The following is a 20,744-nucleotide window of genomic DNA, read 5'->3' on the forward strand; positions in this document are numbered from 1 at the left end:
ATTATAATATTATCATGCCCCATAAGTAGAATGTACACAATATACATAGGCGTGCGCACACTTTATTCGCAGGAGATGCCATTATGCCAATATAATTCAAAATAACTCAATTTTTAACTCTTTTCAAAAAAAAAAAAAAAACATAGATCAGAATTTTTTTTCCTAAAAAAATGTAATACATAACTACAGAACTCTATGTTACATTTGTGAAAAAAATTATGATAATATTGATAGTTTTCATTATTAAAAGTAAAAACATAAAACAATGAGCTATCTGAGTAGACTGCAGGGGATGCCATGGCATACCCGGCACCCCCCCCCCCCCTGTGCATGCCTATGACAATATATACACAATATTAGCTGTCCCAACCGACATTGTCCGGGCCAAAGATATTCCCGAAAAACATAATCAGCTGGTCCATTTTAAATTTGTTAATTGCTACGACAATTAATTTTAACAGTTCATAGATTTGAAAATATTCCATTGATACACAATTATATAGTCATAAAAATATAACATACTTAAATGGTCAAATTTATTTAATGAATAAAAATTTTAAAAATTTTAAACTTTTTAAAACAAAATTGTCCAGCATTCATTTTAAAATCTTATAATTGAGTTAAAAAGTAAGTGACCTTATTATATAATTAATTATCAAGGCTCGTCCAGACCTTTCCGTGTGGTGTCTGGACGCGTCTTTATACTTGTAGCTTCATATTATTATCTATCATTATATGACCTTAAAAAAAAATGTTTTTAATTTTTTCTCGTCGATGTATGAGTTGTTCTATATTCTACTTGTAAATAAAATGGGAAAATAATATCATTAAATCAGTTTAATTTTTTTTTCAGATACCTTTACGGCACGGAGAGTTAATTTTTTAATATCATACGTTTTAAAAGTAATTATACTAATGATTTTATCAGAAAATAAATCAAATATTTCAGCAGATAGTAAGTAATTTATTATATAATTATAGTTTAAAAATAAAAGTTTGATTAATTTTAACTTCGGTAATTATTTTACTGAACTTCCCCAACAGATTCAACATTTGGAATATAAACTTCATTTATTGGCTGTGTCACGTTGTATGAGGTCAATGTTTTAATGTATTTTAACCTTGAAGTCAAAATTGTCAAATTTAATATAGTTTAATTTTTCATCACAATCAACATCATAATACACATATCGATTTTAGAAATTTTAATTATTTTAATTACAGTAATAATAAGACCACAAATTTTACAATCAATATGCCGTCCAGTTCTAACGATATATTATAATGTATCACATTATGTATATATCTCACACAACATATATATAAATATATATTCAAAAAATATTTAATTTCAAATTCATAATTCGTCAAATTGTTTTTTTTATTTATATGTTTACAATCTTATAATGATATATAACAAATTTATCAATAAGTTACCTAATTACGTATTTAAGCGTACTCTGTTTTTTCAACAATTTGAACTATGCACAATCTACTATCACACCATCAGTACTGATAATCTAGTTAACGGTATATATAAGCTCAAATTATTTTATATTACAAAATAGTTGCTAGACGCTTATCAAAATACATATTTTCTTATACTTTTTGTTTTATGTTTCTATACTGAATACTGATAATACCTATTCACCATTCAGACAATGAATTAAAGGACAATGATGATGAAGACAAGGACAACGAAACATACTATGTGACTGGTAAGACCATATTACATTTAATTAGTCTTTAAAAAATACTTTTAGATTCTGACAATGTTATGTTTTAAAGACTTTTAGCTTAATAGTTTTAATTAAAAACATCTCATTTGCTGCATAATAAATCATATTAATATTTATGTATATTACAACCTATTACATAATATATACATTATACATAAATTAACATTTTGCAAATTATAATTTAAATAATTTAACTTAACAGTGATGCCTGATTTAACTGAGGACTCCATACCATCAACTTCAACCAATAAACAAAGTAAGTTTCCAAACTTTGCATATTGTGTGTAGGTATTGCTTGATACCTTTTCAAGCTTTTTTCTCAAATTATTTTTTATTATTACCTACCAACCTCATTCATGATAATAATATCAAATTGTATATATTAACATACCTAACAAAACAAACATTATATTTAAAACAATATTTTATTAATACAATATACAAATAATACATAAATACTTAATTTGATTTTCAATCAAAAATATTTAATTTTTAAATAGGTACAATAATTATATTAAACATAATTTCAATATTTACAATATGTATTATTATCATAATCTTATTTTTAATTGCAATTTGAATTTAAATAACAAGTTAACTATTTATGTTGTCATGGATATGCTTTTGTTTTTCTAGAACCATTCAAGAAAGAAAACATAGATATAGATGTTCCCAGTAACTATGAAACTGCTAATGAGGCAAGAAGAAGCTTTACCGACTTTGGTATGTTAAAGTAAACTTGCCTACAACAAAATAATATATCTAATAAATCTGCTAATAATAGCCTTATTTTTTTTAAATTTTATATTTTTACAATAATACAAATAAATATATTAGGTACAAAGAATCTTTATAATATTATATATCATTTTCTCAGGTGCAAGTGTCAGCCAATGGGACGTGGTAACTCATCAACATAATATAAAACTTGTTAAAAGTACTCCCCTCAACAAAAAAAATAGTGAGTTTTGCATGTTTGAATTTATTCTATTCAGAATTTGTATAACATATACTTATCATACTTTAGAAAAACATTTCAAAAGCCGATCCGCCAAGGCAACAAACCTCTTGCAGTAAAAGGACAAATTAGTAGATTTACAAATAAAAGCGTTGGAGCAGGAAATTGGAATAAATGATGTTCGAAAAAGGAATGCTATCTTAAAAGAAGAAAAAATGAAATTAAAAATAGAACTTCTTAAAACCAAATTAAATAATACAAAACATTAAGTTATTTTTTTTTAACTACAACTTAGAAGTGTGTTGCTACATAAATTATGTATATATTTAAAAGGTAGGTAAAAGTTATTATTATTATTATTTTTTTTTTTTTTTTGTTATTTGTTGCTATATAAATTATGTATATATTTTTATATATATACACCATAAACTTTTTATTAATATTGTTATTACTTCTCAAAAGGTAAAAGTTATTATTACTTTTTTTTTTTGTGTTATATAAATTACCTTAAGCATTTCATTAATATTGTTATTACTTCTGTTAATATTATTATTTGTTTTTGTTACTATCATTATCTGATCATTATAAATAATTCAAATGAAATTCCTAAATCTTAATTTTAATTTCTATTTACTTACCATATAACTGTAAATTGGCAAAGTGGTCCCTTATCACCCGATCTCTTTTTCTTGCCTACCTCTTGTATTTCAAGACTAGAGAAAGTTTTCTTCTCTGAATAAATAACATCAATTTCTTACTCTTGATAAAAAACATTGGTTAGATACATTAGGTACAAATTATAATCACAAAATTTATTTAAATCTATCCCACCATCTTCAACCAAGCAATATTTGCCTTTCAATAACATTTCTAGTCCTGATGTGACTTTCATTGTACAACTGCTCGCTTTGTGTCCTAGGGGCCAGCAGAGGAGTCATAAGGTAGAGCTTCACTTCATACCCACCCTCACCTAAGAGGTATCCTTTTATGAGTCCTGTTTCAAATTTATGTTTTATTAAAGAATTGTCGAAAATGGTTGGATCATGGCATGACTCTGGCCATCGAGCAACTATGTTTGTAATTTTTAGCCATGGATTACAAATGCATTGGACGTTGACGGAAAAAAAACCTTTCCTATTTCCGAAGGTTTCCCCATTATCTCCACCTCTAAGTTACATTGAATCTTAGTTGCATAAAAAGGAATATAGTTGGTGGCAGTAGTATCATATTTTATTTATACCTGGTGACTGAATTTTTATATGGGTACAGTCTATAGCTTCTATTACTCTGGGAAATCTACTTCAGCTGTAAAATCCAGTGACTACTCTTTTTGTATCAACATCATTCAATTGGGATGGCATGAATTTTTGTTTTTGATTTTCTATGGTTCTACATGTTTGGTGAAGGTAACAACAGGCTGATGATTCACTAACCCCAACAAAGTTAGAAATAGCTAACAAAAAAGGCCTGTAGCAAGATATCTTAGCATAATGTACAGGCGTACAGCTTACAATAGGTGCCAATATTGCTCTGTTTCTAAAAGAAAAAAAATAGTAATACCGTAGGTAGAAGAAAAAACCACAACAATATAACTTTTCATACAGTTGAAGGATTTACATACTGTTGGTTATTCGACGACAACATCAATATTTTTAATAAATAAGATAAAAGCTTTAAAATAAATAGTTATTTTTACATATTATATGGATCTCATTGGACAACTGATTAAGCTGTCTTTACAAGATAGTTGGTATACAAGTTAGGACCATCCTGTCATTATAGCAGTATTATAAATTGTCAGTTAATTGTCGTCCATCCGACCCATATAGTTAAAAAAAAGTTACACTTCTTGAGACTCCTGTGCACATCATCACTTTAGTGTAACATTACAATAGATGATGTCGTCTCCGACAGTATCACTGTTTTTCATGCAGCAACTGTTTTCAAATTGTATTAAAAGCTACTTACCTTTGAGAAGAAGGTGATATTTCATTTTCTATCAATGTCAAGACCATACTAAACGTAGCTTTAGAAACACGAAATCGATTTATGAAATCATGATCATCATACAATTCACAATAGTTGACTCTTTCATAAAATATCCGAGGTCGACGTTGTATAGCAATAATCTCTATTCATCATCGTCATCGTCGTTGTATAGTATTTGACGATACATTCCATTTTAGTTGAACTCTTGTTTTAAAAATGCACTATGTAGAAACTATGAAAACGTTGAAGTACAAAATCGGAAAAAAACAGAGCCAAACTTATAAAATTCGATATGTAAATATATTTTTTAATTTGAGTTTTCTGTATCATGAAACACATGTTTAGCATATTACTCTGCTATTTTTTAAGAATCTCATAGAATTATAGAAATATGTAAATGCTATAAAATCCTAGCCCCGATGATAATAATGAGAATTAGTGAATTAAACTGATAAGTATTTTGCAACTCAAATTAAACTCAAATTTATTATTTGATATCAACAATTAAATTCTATAGAATTATAGAAATGAAAAACAGTAGGACTTCTAAAAAGATTTTATAAAATTCATTGTATTTATTTGAAGAATAGTTAAAAGAACAACATAAATTATTTTAAAATATCTATAAAAACATTTTTAACATAGTGGACTGAGGTAAGTTTTCACTCGTTTTTAAAAAAATGTTTAAACAACAATAATATTATTTGTACCTAAATTTTATTTAACTTTAAAGAACATTTTGTCTAAATTAAATGAGTTAACAACAATTTATAGAAGTAATTTAAATAAATTTAAGTATTATTTCAGATTTCAGTAATCAGCTTAATCTGCACATTAACTAAATATTTACCAAAAACATTAATTTAAAAATAAAACTGATTCATCGATTTTGGCTCCAAAGATGTAGATGAAAAAAATTTTATAACACTGCAACATTGTCACCGAATAACATAAAGCAATGTATCGTATCAACACTATCAAAAATATAATAATACTATAATGTTGGCTGCAAGTTCGAGAAAAAGAATCATCACTCTTTTTATTTGGATGTCGTCTAATCATCATAACTTACTGATAATCCCGCCCGTTAGCATATTAATATTCCGCACGTTAAATAAAAATCATAGAGAAATACGGCCTTCTCATTGGTCTCACTTATTTAGTGTAAAATTCAAATGAAGTTATATTATTATAATTTAGGTACTATTGAATAATATATATTGACTATTTATTTAAAATTTTATATTATAAATAAATATCTAATTATTAATTATTTCTTTTAATTTAACATATTAGAAAGGTTTTGTTTTCTTATGTAGGAAAGATTTGTTATTCTTTAGTCACAGACACCTATATAGTCTGTGTTTTAGTTCATATCACATGGTTAAAAATAATGTAATAAAAAATAACTATCTAAAAACACAAGTTGAAAAGCTCAAGTTAAAATATAATGAACATAATATTTTGGATAACTGTTATATTATTATTGTAATTAATATATCATAAAATTAATTAGGTATTTATGTAATAATAATTATAGATTGATTATGTTTTGGCATTTAACATAATATTGTACATTATATATCTTTTGATTGCCTTTAAAATAATAGAATAGTAAGTACCTATAATAAATACATCTTAAATTAAATTCTAATATATTACACACAAATGATTGAAAGAATTTTTAATTTTGATAGCTACTAAGTAGAATGTTTGTTTGTCAGTTCCAAAGGGAAAATACCTTCAATGCAAATTAGTGAATATAATAATATGTCCATAATATAATGTTTTTAATTTTTAGATTCAAACATGTGTATTATAGGTATTATACACTTTTATTATATGTTTTGTCGTTAAAGATTGTTTTTTATTAATATGTTATACCTCAATTGTATTCTATGTAAACTATGATAACATAATTTACAGGACAAATTGCTCGGTGTTATTACAATTTGGAATGAACACAATCATGGTATCAACACATCAGAGGCTCTTAGATGTTTGAAAGCCACAGATGATTTAAGACAAACTTTTGAGGAATATATGAATGATGGAATGACAATGACAGAAGCCTTTCAGTAAGAATCATATATACAAATAATGTTAATTCTTAATTAAATTGAATTTTAAAACGATAATAAAATAACACAAATAATTCATATATCTATATCTTCTATCAATATATATACAAAAAACAAACAATTTTTGCGCCTGACTACCGATCTACCTATGTCCTTTATGCATTTGTAAACAATGCATTGTTGCATTTGATTGTGATGAAATTTATATTATACATTTAAAGAGTTGATTGTTTGTTTTTATTTATTAATATAATTCAATAAAACTGCTGAGAATTTCGAAAAATTATCTTTTTTAATTACCACTTCGTGGGTAATGCAGTTAATTTATACAAACCAATAGGTAGGTACATCTTATAATTTTATATTTTATATTACAACCTAATCAAACAGAAAAATATACATTTATTTTCCCAAGTGAAACTTACCAATATATACTGGATAAATCTACTAAATTTTAACGTACCTTGGTTACTTTGTCATTTGTTTCGATAATTAAATTGCTAAAAGAAGAAAGAAGATTACTAGAATTTAGTTTAAGATTCATTTTGACGAAATTTCTAGAATTAAAGAGTATTAAACAACTCATAAGCATTTACAGAAAATTTAATTTAAAATACATAACACAACCTAGAAAACGAAACCTTTTTAATCATATTAGAAGGATTATGTGACTAATAATAGAAATAATTAATTGATAAAAATGTTCTATTCATTTCTAACTAAGTTTGTTTGCTATTATGTTAATATAATTAACTAATGCAATACTACAATAGAAAAGTGCATTGAATTTATTAGTTAATCTACTTTAATAAATTCGTAATTACACATGTTTGAATATAAAGATTAAAACATTCTATTATGAATTTATGAACATATTATTATATTCACTAACTTGCATTGAATGTATTTTCCTTTTGGAACAGACTAACAAACATTTCACTTAGTGGCTATAAGAATTGAAAATTCTTCCTGTCACTTATGTGTAATATATTATATTTGAATTTTAGATGGATGCATTTACTATAGGTACTTACTATTCTATTATTTTAAAAGTAATCACAAGATATATAATGTACAATAATATGTTAAATGCCAAAACATCAATCATTCTATAATAATTATTAAATAAATACCTAATAAATCTAAATTAATTTATAAAAAGAATTCTAAATAAAAAGAAATAATTAATAATTAGATATTTATTTTATATATTTTAATAATATTTGATATTCTTTAAAATTTTAAATAAATAGTCAATATATATTATTCAATAGTAAATTTATTATAAATTATAATAATAAAACATAATTTGAATTTGGCGCTAAATATGCGAGACCAATGAGAAGGCCGTATTTCCCTAAGGTTTTTATTTAAAGTGCGGAATGTTAATAATATGCCGCTCGTTAAATGCCCTATCACTATCAGTCAAGGATAATTGCTACATACATATTTATTCAGCATATTATTGTCTGTTTTATCGACAACTGTGGTATCGGCCAATCGGCGTGCTCGTTACTTTGATCAGCTTGCCGATCATACGACTATACGAGTGTCGTCGGTCGTCTTAACGACAGACAAATATAGTAATCGCTATCACATTAATTTAGCTTTGTTAATGTTAATTAATTATTATTGAATTGCACAAAAATCATTTTTCTGTAGCCGTGCGTCTTCGTTTTGTATATTGACTTGTCCAGACACCGTTCACGTGTAGCAAGTAGTAAGTATTATTGGATTTGCGAATTAAACAATCCACGAGCATTTCCGTCATTTTCCAACTTTCACCACAACGCGACGTTAGTCTGAACAATACCAGTCAACCCGAGCCGGAGGTTTTTGATTTTGATGCTCTCATGTCCGGCTGGGAATTTGGCCTGATGTTCTGTTTTCATCAGAACGCTGGTGCTGGTCTCCTTGTCCCATTCCACTTTGAGTGTTGATGTTTTATTTTTGTTTGAATAGGTACAATGTCATGTTGCTTTGATTTCTGAATTTGTTTCAGTTGAACCATGGCTCGTACTAAGCAAACCGCTCGTAAATCTACCGGAGGAAAGGCTCCCCGTAAACAGTTGGCCACCAAAGCCGCTCGTAAAAGCGCGCCCTCCACAGGTGGAGTAAAGAAACCTCATCGTTATCGTCCAGGTACTGTCGCTCTTCGTGAGATTCGTCGTTATCAAAAGTCTACAGAGTTGCTGATTCGAAAATTGCCTTTCCAACGTTTGGTCAGAGAAATTGCCCAAGATTTCAAAACAGACTTGCGTTTCCAAAGTGCGGCTATCGGAGCTTTGCAGGTACCTATCGCTGTTTTACAAGTTTAATTTATAATATATGTTTACTCTACTGTAAGTAGTCTTAATAATCTGTGTTAGTAATTCTTTCAATAGATTTTATTTTATATTGAATAAGATAGATATTTAGATTGAATAATTGCATAACTTTTCAATCAGTAGTTTTGATGTTCCATTTTAGATTAATAATTAATTTACAAAGTGATATTACTGACATTTCACTAATTAAACATATCATACAATTTCTAATATCTAAATTTTCTCTATTTCAGGAAGCCAGTGAAGCATACTTGGTTGGCTTATTTGAAGACACTAACTTGTGTGCCATTCACGCCAAACGTGTCACCATTATGCCTAAAGACATCCAATTAGCTAGACGTATCCGTGGCGAAAGAGCCTAATTCATCTATTACATTCTTCTCAAGTGTAATTTATTTTTTTTTTTAACAATTTATCTGGATCAACTTTTATAAAAAATTATAACCATATCAATGTGTGACCGTGAAATATTTAATTGTAAAAACATTAATGATTTATTTCGTACATATTTAATTATTAGCAAGTGTTTATTTAAAGAAACAATCTTTCGAAAAACAATAGCAGCATTTAAAATTATTTTACTTAATATTATATACCGTAAATGTCATATTTCTCAAGTCATTCAAAGAATAATTTTCTTCATAATTACTTAATTTGCTTATTACAAATAAGCGACTAAGTAAATTATTTATAACTCATTAAGCAAACTATTTAAATAGTTTTAATTTATGCTATGCTATTTTATATTAAATTCTAATAAATAATTCTGTTGCTTAAGAATCTAATATTCAAAATATAAGTGCGTTTTTTTTTATTTATGGTTATTGTATTTAAAATTGCTATCCATGTATATTTAAAACTTAAAAGAATTATATATTAATTGCTTTAAATAAATAAACATGAATTACTAGATAAATCTGTAGTATATTATATACTTTTTGAAAATTATATATTTTTTTTTAAATTGTCCATTTGATTTACTACTATATTTTATTATATTTAGGTAGAGTAATTACAACTATTTATTATAGATTAGAGGTCATCATTCTTTTCCATCAATTGAGCTAGTTTATTGATTTAAGATTTAGTAATCAAATCTATTTATTTTGGTATATTATTTAAATTATTAGATGTTGTATTGTAATAAACTGTATAGTAATTTTCTTCTTTGATCATTTCTTCATTGGAAAACTATTTTTCTTTTCTTATAACTTAACTTTGTATATAAAACATAAAAATGTGATTAAGATTATCAATAAACTGGCGATAATAATTAAATTTTTTCGGAAAACTTCAAAATTAACTTGGTTTATTAAAGTTTTCATAATCTTAAAGAATTACCTTACATATTTTATTTTAAGATTACATAATATTTTATTAAATATCTTTTTTTGGTGTCAAATAATCATAAGTCATATTAATTATCAAGTTTTCAGGGCGACTAATTGAATGTTTAAAAAATTCATTTTCTAAGACTGATTATGACTTGACTAAGTATGATTAAATATTTTAAACCAAAAATTGCTTTATTATTAAAAAAAACCTTTTTATGATTTTGTCCATATATTAGTTCTCATTATTATACAATATGAGACATTTACCCTTTAGTGTTAACCTTAGTCCTAAAGATTATGACTTAAACCATTTTAATCAATTTAACTTGGGCTTGTAATATTATTAAATTATTAAAAAATAATATTATAATTATGTCCTAAATTTAAGCGAGATTATAAATACATAATATTAGCATTTTAAATATAATTGGTACCTATTTAAATAAATAACAATAAGAAAATACATCATATTCAATTGGCTTTTTCATTCTTAAATGAAAATATTCAAGTTCAACTCATTTAATATAATTTTATTGAATAAAAAAATGGCATAATTAGGTATTGTAGTATTAATAATAATGTATTATTAGTGTAACAGTCTTAAATGAAAATTTATGTAATTAAAAATAAAAAACCTATGTATAAATAAACAATAGTTAAAATTCAAACTTGCAATTTAACAGTATAAAAATAAGGATATTAGCGCGTTATAGCTTATTTGTTGCACTTTAAATCCATATATTAATAATTACTCTATTATGATAAAGTATTTAAATAATATTATTATATAAAACTTTAAATTCAAAATATAATATTACTTCATAATCATAAAAATATATTTAAACATAAAAACAAAAAACATTACCTTAACAATTTTATATCAATAATTAATATTATTGATTATTATCTTTATCATTCAAGTTATATAAATCAAGATTATTAGCAGTATTTCTTCATCAATTACTATGTTCTTATAAAAATTGTGGTAAATGTTTGGTATTAATTGTAAAATGTCAAAATGATCTTTTTTTCTCTTTTGAAATAGGAACTGGAGGATTATAAGTATTTTTCAATTTAAAATTAGAAGCCATACAGTTTTATTTCTTTTTTTGAAGTTAATCACATTGAATGATTAGGCATAATTTAAACTTATTTTACAGTATAATATCCTAATTATTGGGTTGAATCTATTATCCAATCACTATCATGCCATAAAAATGTTATACTTTATTCATTTTTGTTATGTTAAATCAATGGTCCTTTAACTAATGATGCAAAATCATAAAAATCATTTTGTTTAAGTTCATGAACTTAATTTATTATAGCTTTCTTTTGTCGATACATCTTATAAGAGTTGTCCAGTCTCTGGGATGACATTTAGAAATTTTACTTTTTTTGTTTTTAAATTTGGGAATGGTCACTGTTATATATATGTTTTATATGTTTGTTACCAAACACTATAGGAACTTAGGTTGATTTATTATTTTTGTTGAAGATTTTTTTTTTAAGTTAAGCACCTAACGTGGCTGCAATATGAGAATTTTTTTGTTGTCCTCCGCAAGGATCTGAATATAAGGTAACAATTGTAATACTTTTTAGCAAGTTCATCAGTTCTTTGAAAATACAGGATTCTATTTCATTGGCATCTCTTCGAGCAATATTTTCATGCCGTAAGTAACAATTTGATTGACCTGTTGTAGCAAGATTATGTGTGCTACAATTGTATGTCCAATATTGTTGTTTATAAAAAGCAACAGATGGTAAAATAAATGGTGTTGCTAAAGATTGTCGCAAGTCGAATGATATGCAAACATGTTTTTCATCAGTTTTGCTATCTATTTATCTTTTCTTTTAGCTTCATAAGCCAAATCTGCACTTCCAATATGATAATATTGTTGATATTAATAAGTGAAAGTATTTTTTCTTTATTAACTTGAATTTGCATCATAAACACAAAACATTTATTACAGGTATCTAATTTTCTTAAATTAAATCTAATATTCATACTTTTAAATACTGTTTGATAAATGGTTTTTCTTACTGGTTCTGGGTTTTCTTGATAATATAGTTTACACATTTTGTTTAAGGTGAAGTGTGAAGGTAGGTATAGTTTATCATTTGTAACAAATGATTTGTTCAACGAATGTAATGGCTTTTGTATATAGAAAAAGAAGTAATTTGATTTTTTACTTCTTGTGTTTTTGTTTCACATATTTTGTTAGGTGGTGAGAGTGAGCCACGGGAATCTTCTGAAGTAATTCCTGATACAATTTTGTTTTTACTCTCGATAACCACATGGAAAAATTTGCCAATTTCAATGTCACTAAAAAAAATTTGTTTGCAACAAATTGTTCGTCTCTGCATGAATATTGAAACTGTATTCATTAGTAATATATCAATGTTTTAATGATGATGGGACTCGTTTTCTTGAGAGATTTAATTTAAACATGAACAACTAAATCAGTGAAGTTAGTATCATTAAAATTAAATATTTAATTTATTGAATACGTAAGTTTCTCCATTCTCCCACCTTTTAACTATTATATCAAAATTAAATTTTATATTCATAAATGTTCTATATGAAGGTGTGAGCCTAATACAACTAGGTCAATATTTAAGATACAAAAAAATATTGAATAGAGGAAAAAATTGCAACAATCAACAGAGCTAGTACTTATTGGAGACAATTCCTAAATTCATAAACTACATTTAAAACAACTGTGTACCCTACCGTGTAAGTAAGTGGAAAACACTGGTGTCTTTTTCCACAGTCGATTTCATAGCCAAACTTTTATTTAGTTTTTTGTAGTTTTTGCATCGTGTTTAATTGAACTCATAGACTTTATATTACTATACATAAGTGCTGTTTAGGGAAGAGGGGGTACATTGAGACACTATTTTTTTTATGAGACAACATATATCATTTTATTTTATTTGAAAACTTCCATACTTGTTTAGTGGTTCAAGTGGTTGTAAAATCTAAGTGGTGTACCTACAGTTTGAAACTTATTTAGCAGTACCTATCTGAATACTTTTATTTATCAGTTTATCATTATCACTGATTATATATTATATTATTATTCTTTAATCGATAGTTTCTATGACATTAAACATGTTATATTTTAATGACTATTCACTTGTTTATTACAAATTATTATGACTTAAAGCTGTTAATATATTCCTAATAAATAATTAGGTCCAATTAAAAAAGAAAATAATAATCAACATTTTTGTTTAAACGGTATAATATTTTATATATATACCTAACTTTAACAAGTAAGATAAATTTTAATATAATTAATAATTATATTACATAATTACCAAATATTCGCAAATCTTCATGCGTTATCTTAATTATATTGATATGCCTATCTATTTGTTGTATAACTCTGTTATTAACTATATTGGCAATTGTGACCATTACATAAAGGTAGATGTATCGTATATTAATTTTTTTGTTATCGAAGGTATTTAAAATGAGCACTGATGAGAAAGTATTATTAATTCGATCTAAAGTCAATTTGGTGCAATTTGAAAATCCCATATTGATATCCAACAACAACCAGACTAAACAAGTAAATATTATAATATATTATGAGTGAGGTTTGGTGTCATAACCTGAAAATACCTACTTGTAAAGTTGTAACGATATTCTAGAACTATGGTATCAGACCTTCAATTAACTTATTATTCAAAAATATAATAACTCAACTAATAAAACATAAATATTTGCTATTTAATTTTCCTACAAATTAATAGGTACCTATATTATATTCAGCCTGTATAATGAACCAATATTTTTTAATATTTATGCAATAAATTGTTATAAAAACAAATATGTCTGGAGCCACATGAATAGTACAGTTAGAAAATAATATTGATTTTATAAGGTCTTATTTGATATTAGAATACATTTTGCAAACGATTTAGGTCTAATATTTGAATACTTTTTGTTAATAAATGAATTTAATATACCTAATGTATCTAGGTACTATGTCTTTATAAAATACTTAGGTTAGTATTTAATTATCTACTGTTTATTGTAAATAGGTACACTTCCTTTTTTAAATACTGCAAACAAATAATTTAACTTTAGACAGTAGATAATATATATTTTCATTTATTTTTCCATTTACCAGATATTTTTCTGTAGACCAGGTAGAACCAACGTTTTTTCAGAATAGATTGAAAAAATTTAAATGATTTACTTAGGATTCAAATTCTGTTAAAAACAATGCTCGTCCAATAGAATCTGGTGATGATGCGGATGAATGTGAACGACAGAGTTGTGATGACGTTTTGAACAGCATATTACCACCAAGAGAATGGGAAAAAGATGGTAAAAAATTTCGTCAATGTATATCAAATAAACCGGCCACCGAAATCAATGTGAAAAAACTCAATGAGAAATTTGATACACTTTTGAAACAGTACAATGCTAAGGAAGTTGGAATTTGTCCGATAAAGCAGGAATTATACAGTCAATGTTTTAGTAAGTTTGGAATATATGTAAAACCATTTATATACTAACACTTTGGATGAACCAGAAAGTGGAGTTGGTGGAATGGAATAACGTGACGTATTAACTATTAGTACAAGTTTAAATTATTTTATTTGTAGGGGGCGAGGGAAGGGCACAATAAATTGATGTCAAACAGTTTATTGAGCCATGTGTGCGATAGTATGTATATTAGACGTATTTAAAAATTATATTTCTACCTACATTAGATAGGTAGTATAGTGGTAAATTTAGGAAAATTTGGGCATATAAATAAGTGCTCTAAATTGGCTTTTGCAATTGGCCTTAATTTCTTTTAATCAGGCTAAAAATTTAATTAGCTGCAAAGGTTACAATTCTGAGTCACATGGTATATTATACAGTATTCCTTAATATATAGATGACGATAGATAGGTAAGTAGGTAGGTAGTAAAGAAGGCAGAAGATACACAATATAACATCATAATAAATAGGTATAGATTTTCCTGGTAGAAAATTTATTATACGCCAGGTATCGAGAATCGCGGAAAAAAAAGTCCCGTAAAAAAAATTCCCGGTAAAAAAAGTCCTGGTAAAAAAGTCCCGAGGTAAAACGTCCCAACTTTAATATAGATTTGATTTTAACTGATACCTTTTATTTCATTATTTGTGTACCTAATGATTGGCAGTCGAACACTCGAACACATACTGATAATCGTATCGATATAATTGAATATTGATATAATAATAAATATAATAGTAATCGAACAATTTTATCATAGTTATATACATATTTTATATTTATTTTTATTATTTATATATTATTGACTATTGTATATGTTATTTCATTATAACATTTTATCATTATACCGATTAGGTATTATATCGATACGATTATCAGTATGTTTTCGACGGCCAATCATTTAGGTGCACAAATAAAAGGTATCATCTAAAATCAAGTCTATATTATTAAAGGTGGAACTTTTACGTCGGGACTTTTTTTTCTTAGTGTGGAACTTTTTTTACCGGGACTTTTTTACCGGGACTTTTTTTACCGGGACTTTTTTTTCCGTTTACCGGTATCGAATATTGGCAGAGTACAAATTTTAACACTAGGTATTTTAGATATTATATTATTATGTATGCAGATTATTTTATATATTGGTAAAATCTTATTTTTTACTTAATGTGTATGGATTTATGATTTTGCTGTATATAGTATTATATCAATAAATAGCCATTATTGACTCAATAACGTATATTTTTAGTCAATCAATGATTGCAATATTCATGTTCGGGACACAGCCGTTTATTTCTGGAACCAGTTCACGCGGACTCGCGAATGTTCTAGAAGTGACCCCTCTCTCCCGCCCTATCAATTATCACGACCTGTCGGACGAACTCGCTGTGTGAAAAATATAACACACTATATTACTATATTACACAGTCAGTTGGCACTTGGCCTTTTGCGCTGTTGCGGTTCGACCCGACATTAATTATTGTCATTGCGACGCCGCCGACCGCTTTCTTTACTACGCGTGATAATAAGCGTTTTCTCGCACTACGCACCCGATTCCTTGTCGATCAATTTCCCCGTGTTAACTCTATCGATTATCTGACATCTGTCAACGTCGAGTGCATCACCATCTTCGTGCCTGTGTCACGAGCGGATTAAAACCACCCTGATCCGTGCACATTATTATCAATTCTCCGTTATCACTATAACTAACATAATTAAACATTATTACCTATATGATATAATTTATATCTAAAATATAATAATGATATCTTAATAACTAGGGTTTGAAAGTTGTTAACTTGCATAACTAAAAATGTGTTTCAACAACATACAATACAAATCTAAATCTTCTAAATAACTAATTTTTATTTTGCATCTATTGATATTTATGGTATTTTTTGGATTTGAATTTGAAAGTCAAATCATTTTTAATTTATTAATTTGACAAGATATTTGTATTATGTGATGATAATTAAAAATTTAATTTACTTATAGACTTGGGTGAATAAATTAAAAATAATTAGAAAAAGTATTATTTATGTAGGCATTTAAATAAATAATACATATTGTTGAGAACACAGGAGCTTGCAGCTATAGCAAGCTTGCCTGTTTCTTATAAAGATAAAGGTAAATTATTAAACACTAAAAATAGTGAATAGTGGACTGTATATTTTAAAATATTGTAATAATAAAGATTGTTGTAACAATAAGTACAATAATAATAATCAGACTTATACATGTATACAATTAATTGAATGGTGCTTGGTGCACCAGCTTACCCTGAATAACATTAGAAAAACTGGCATGCAATATAATACCGATTCGATCACAAAGCCCCCTTCCCATAACTAACTTGCACATCCAAATTTCTCCCAGTCTTTCCCGTAAGTCGTCGTGAATGTGTATGAGTTTGCCTACACACCACATATCGGGCGTATGCGTTTGGTTGCCTATCCATTCTCTTTTGCGGCGTTGATTGGTTACCACTGAGGCAAACTCGTTGCCTAAATTGCTCTCGAACGTTTTCGAGTGGTCCTTCGAAATAGCCTCTACTTAGAGCGTAAACAAATAACAATATACATAATAACATAAAATAGATAATACATAATAATAATTTAAACTTAAAGTCTTGAGGGGTAACTTGAACTTGAGTAGACTGACTTGAATGAACACGAATACAGTTTGACTAGATTGACTTGAATGAACATGAATACAGTTTGACTAGATTGACTTGAATGAACATGAATACAGTTTGACTAGATTGACTTGAATGAACATAAATACAATTTCACTAGATTGACTTGAATGAACATAAATACAGTTTGACTAGATTGAATTTGTTGAATCTTCAGCATTGACAAAAGACAGTGGACATAGTTTCACCAGAGGTCGCCGCAATGACTTGTTGCCAGGCATGGTAATTGTTGCAACACGAACAATGTTATCAGATCCAGGATGAAGCTGTGTCACCCGGCCAGTGCGCCAAGTTAATGGTGATTGATTGTCTTCTACTACTAACACCAAGTCTCCTACTTTGATGACTGCATCGTTAGTGACTACATTCCACTTAGATCTGACTTGCAGTGTGCGTAGATACTCAGTGGACCATCTGCGCCAAAACCTTGCATCATTCCCTGCACGATATGCCATCGTTTTATATGGTTTATAGGTTTCTCGGGACGTTCTACATTTGGAGGTAACGTTAAACAACCTCCCACTAAAAAATGGGCAGGTGTCAACACTGAGAAACTTTCAGGGTCATTAGACTGAGGAGTCAATGGCCTGCTATTTAGACACGACTCAATTTGACACAACAAGGTGACTAATTCTTCAAAATTGAGTGTGGCTGACCTTAATGTTCTTACTAGATGATGTTTCGTAGATTTAACTGCTGCCTCCCAAAGACCACCCATATGAGGTGCACTTGGAGGGTTGAAGTGCCATTGAATTTCATCTTGTGCTAATGTCTCTATAACTGCTTTATTGTTATCACATGGTTGTTTGTAAAGACGTTTCAATTCAGCGTTAGCACCACAGAAATTTGTACCATTATCTGAATATATGTGGGAGCATTGACCTCGTCGCGAAAAGAAACGTCGTAAAGCTGCTAAAAAGGCTTGAGATGTTAGACTGCTAACAGCCTCCAAGTGAACGGCGCGAGTACTGAAGCACATGAAAATAGCTATGTATGCTTTAGTGGTGGTTCGATTGCGAGGACCTGAATGTAGATTGATGGGACCAGCAAAGTCAATACCAGTTAGCAGTAAATGGACGACTGGGTGTCACTCGAAGCCGAGGTAAATTTCCCATTGTGGGCTGAATCCTGTGGGGTTTGGCACGATAACAAACACTGCAACTGTGTACAACACGTTGAGCTGTATTTCTAGCATCCAAAGGCCAAAATTCTTGACAGACTCTAGTAAGCAAATTTTGGGCGCCTGCATGCAAATATTGTTTGTGATATTGTTCAAAAATGAGTTGAGTTACACGATGCGCTTTTGGCAACACTGCAGGATGTCGTTGATTGGCAAGTAGCTGCGATAGTTGTAGCCTTCCTCCAACTCTGATGAGGCCGTTTTCAAGAAAAGGACTTAAGCCAATGAGTTTACTTCGCCGAGATAATTGGTTGCCGTGTTCTAGACATGTTATCTCAGATTTGAATGTGTCTTGTTGAGCAATTCTTACCCAAGCTTCCTTGGCTGTCTTAAGTTCGAATGCATGGAGATGATCGATGGTCCTTTAAGTTTTCGCAACTTTAGAATTTTTACAAAATTTTTGAACATATGCGGTTATTCGAATGAGTTTTGTCCAACTTGATTATTGATTTAACAGATTGTTATCGTTTGATGAATCTACACTGTGACACTGGGTGACTGTCAGGATGTCAGGACAGGTTTGATAGTACGAACTTCGGGAATACTGACTGCATACTCAACACCTGCAGGCCAATGATTACTATTTTGTGTTAACCACTGTGGTCCTTTCCACCACAAAGTTGAAGATTCTAATGACTGTGCAGATGTTCCTCGAGTTATAAGGTCAGCAAGGTTATCTTGTGACGGTACATATCTCCATTGTGCAATAGTAGAAGACTCATGAACTTGTGTTATTCGATTGGCAACGTACATTTTAAAGGTATATCTGTGTTGATCCATGATAACACAATTGTAGAATCTGTCCATAAATTTACATTGTCGTTTGATATAAGTATGTTGAGTGCTTTGAACTCCTTTCGAACTTCCGTCATCAGGTCAACTAATATTGTTGCACCGTTGAGTTCCCCAATCTTGGTATTGTTGTGGTGTGAATAGGTGCTACTCGAGATCTTGAAGTAAATAGTGCAGTTGTCCATGAGTCCTTAGAGTCGACTGTTTTCGAACGTACATAGATACAGGCCCCAATGGCGTTTTGAGATGCATCACAGAAACCACGTAGAGTGATATTCGTTTGTTGGCATGGCACAAAACTAACCGTGAAATAGATAGGTTTTCAATTGAGTGTAGACTATTGCAAAATCTTGTCCACTTGAGTTGGGTGTCAGGAGGTAAAACTGTATCCCAATCTATCTTGATTGTCCATAATTGTTGGAGGAAAATTTTTCCTTTTATTAGGACTGGTGTGATAAAATCAAGGGGATCATAAATTTTGTGCAGATCTGACAACAATGACCTATTGGTCATCTTTGTTTGTGGGCTCCAAGGTTTGAGTACAAATTTAAAAACATCCTTATTTGGTAGCCAAGTTAGTCCTAGTGTGGTAATGGATTCATCTTCAGCCAGCAACAAAGAATAATGTTGTTCATTGGCAGATGGTATATGTGCGATCAGCTCAGTAGAATTTGAACACCATTTTCTGACAGGAAAGTTGGCTTGGTTTAGTACATTTGTTACTTCTTGATAATATTGACAACATTCCACAACTGTAGTACCACCGCTTAGTAAATCATCTACATAAAAATCTTCTTTGATTATCCTAGAGACTCTTTGATCAGTGCAATGTTTGCTTAGTTCAGATAAACATTTTGTGCCTAGATACGGTGCTGATTTTGTCCCATATATGACAGTTAACAATCTTTAATGTTGCAATGGGTGACTTGGATTTGATCTGTATAAAATTCGTTGTAAGTCACAGTCAGACTGATCAACCTTGACTTGGCGGTACATTTTCTCAATATCACCAGTGATTGCTATGTTATGTAACCGAAATCTTAGAATAATTCGAAACAGTATTGCTTGCACCGTGGGTCCTCGCATTAAGATGTCATTAAGAGATATTCCAGTTTACGTAGCAGCTGATGCGTCAAACACAACGCGAGTCTTT

At 28.6% G+C, this 20,744-nt stretch overlaps 2 protein-coding genes, 1 long non-coding RNA gene and 1 pseudogene across 3 annotated transcripts in view; 3 read left to right on the forward strand and 1 right to left on the reverse strand.

The window, feature by feature from the left end:
• The first annotated feature begins 1,409 nt into the window (after positions 1-1,409).
• On the forward strand, positions 1,410-2,901 carry LOC149062521 (uncharacterized). Its single transcript, XR_016189953.1, has 6 exons — positions 1,410-1,530; positions 1,659-1,718; positions 1,942-1,995; positions 2,376-2,462; positions 2,617-2,700; positions 2,767-2,901. It is a non-coding gene; the product is annotated as an uncharacterized LOC149062521 (long non-coding RNA).
• Positions 2,902-3,998: 1,097 nt separating this feature from the next.
• LOC149062522 (uncharacterized) lies at positions 3,999-4,873 on the reverse strand (annotated as a pseudogene).
• A 3,422-nt stretch (positions 4,874-8,295) lies between these two features.
• Positions 8,296-9,884, forward strand: LOC107167009 (histone H3.3A). The gene is made up of 3 exons (XM_015515891.2): positions 8,296-8,487; positions 8,770-9,058; positions 9,328-9,884. The coding sequence occupies exons 2-3, from the start codon at positions 8,777-8,779 to the stop codon at positions 9,454-9,456; spliced, it is 411 nt and encodes a 136-aa protein (XP_015371377.1). The 5' UTR covers positions 8,296-8,487; positions 8,770-8,776; the 3' UTR covers positions 9,457-9,884.
• A 4,020-nt stretch (positions 9,885-13,904) lies between these two features.
• The window catches only part of LOC107166999 (33 kDa inner dynein arm light chain, axonemal-like), a 32,078-nt gene continuing 25,238 nt past the window's right edge, over positions 13,905-20,744 (forward strand). The window contains exons 1-2 of the mRNA XM_089217426.1: positions 13,905-14,003; positions 14,641-14,920. Of these exons, the coding sequence (XP_089073552.1) occupies positions 13,905-14,003; positions 14,641-14,920 (379 nt within the window). The remainder of the gene's footprint in view (positions 14,004-14,640; positions 14,921-20,744) is intronic.

Source organism: Diuraphis noxia, unplaced genomic scaffold (assembly GCF_037042655.1).
Source record: "Diuraphis noxia isolate RWA-SAM2 unplaced genomic scaffold, SU_Dnox_SAM2 contig0001, whole genome shotgun sequence".
NCBI classification, from domain to species: domain Eukaryota; kingdom Metazoa; phylum Arthropoda; class Insecta; order Hemiptera; family Aphididae; genus Diuraphis; species Diuraphis noxia.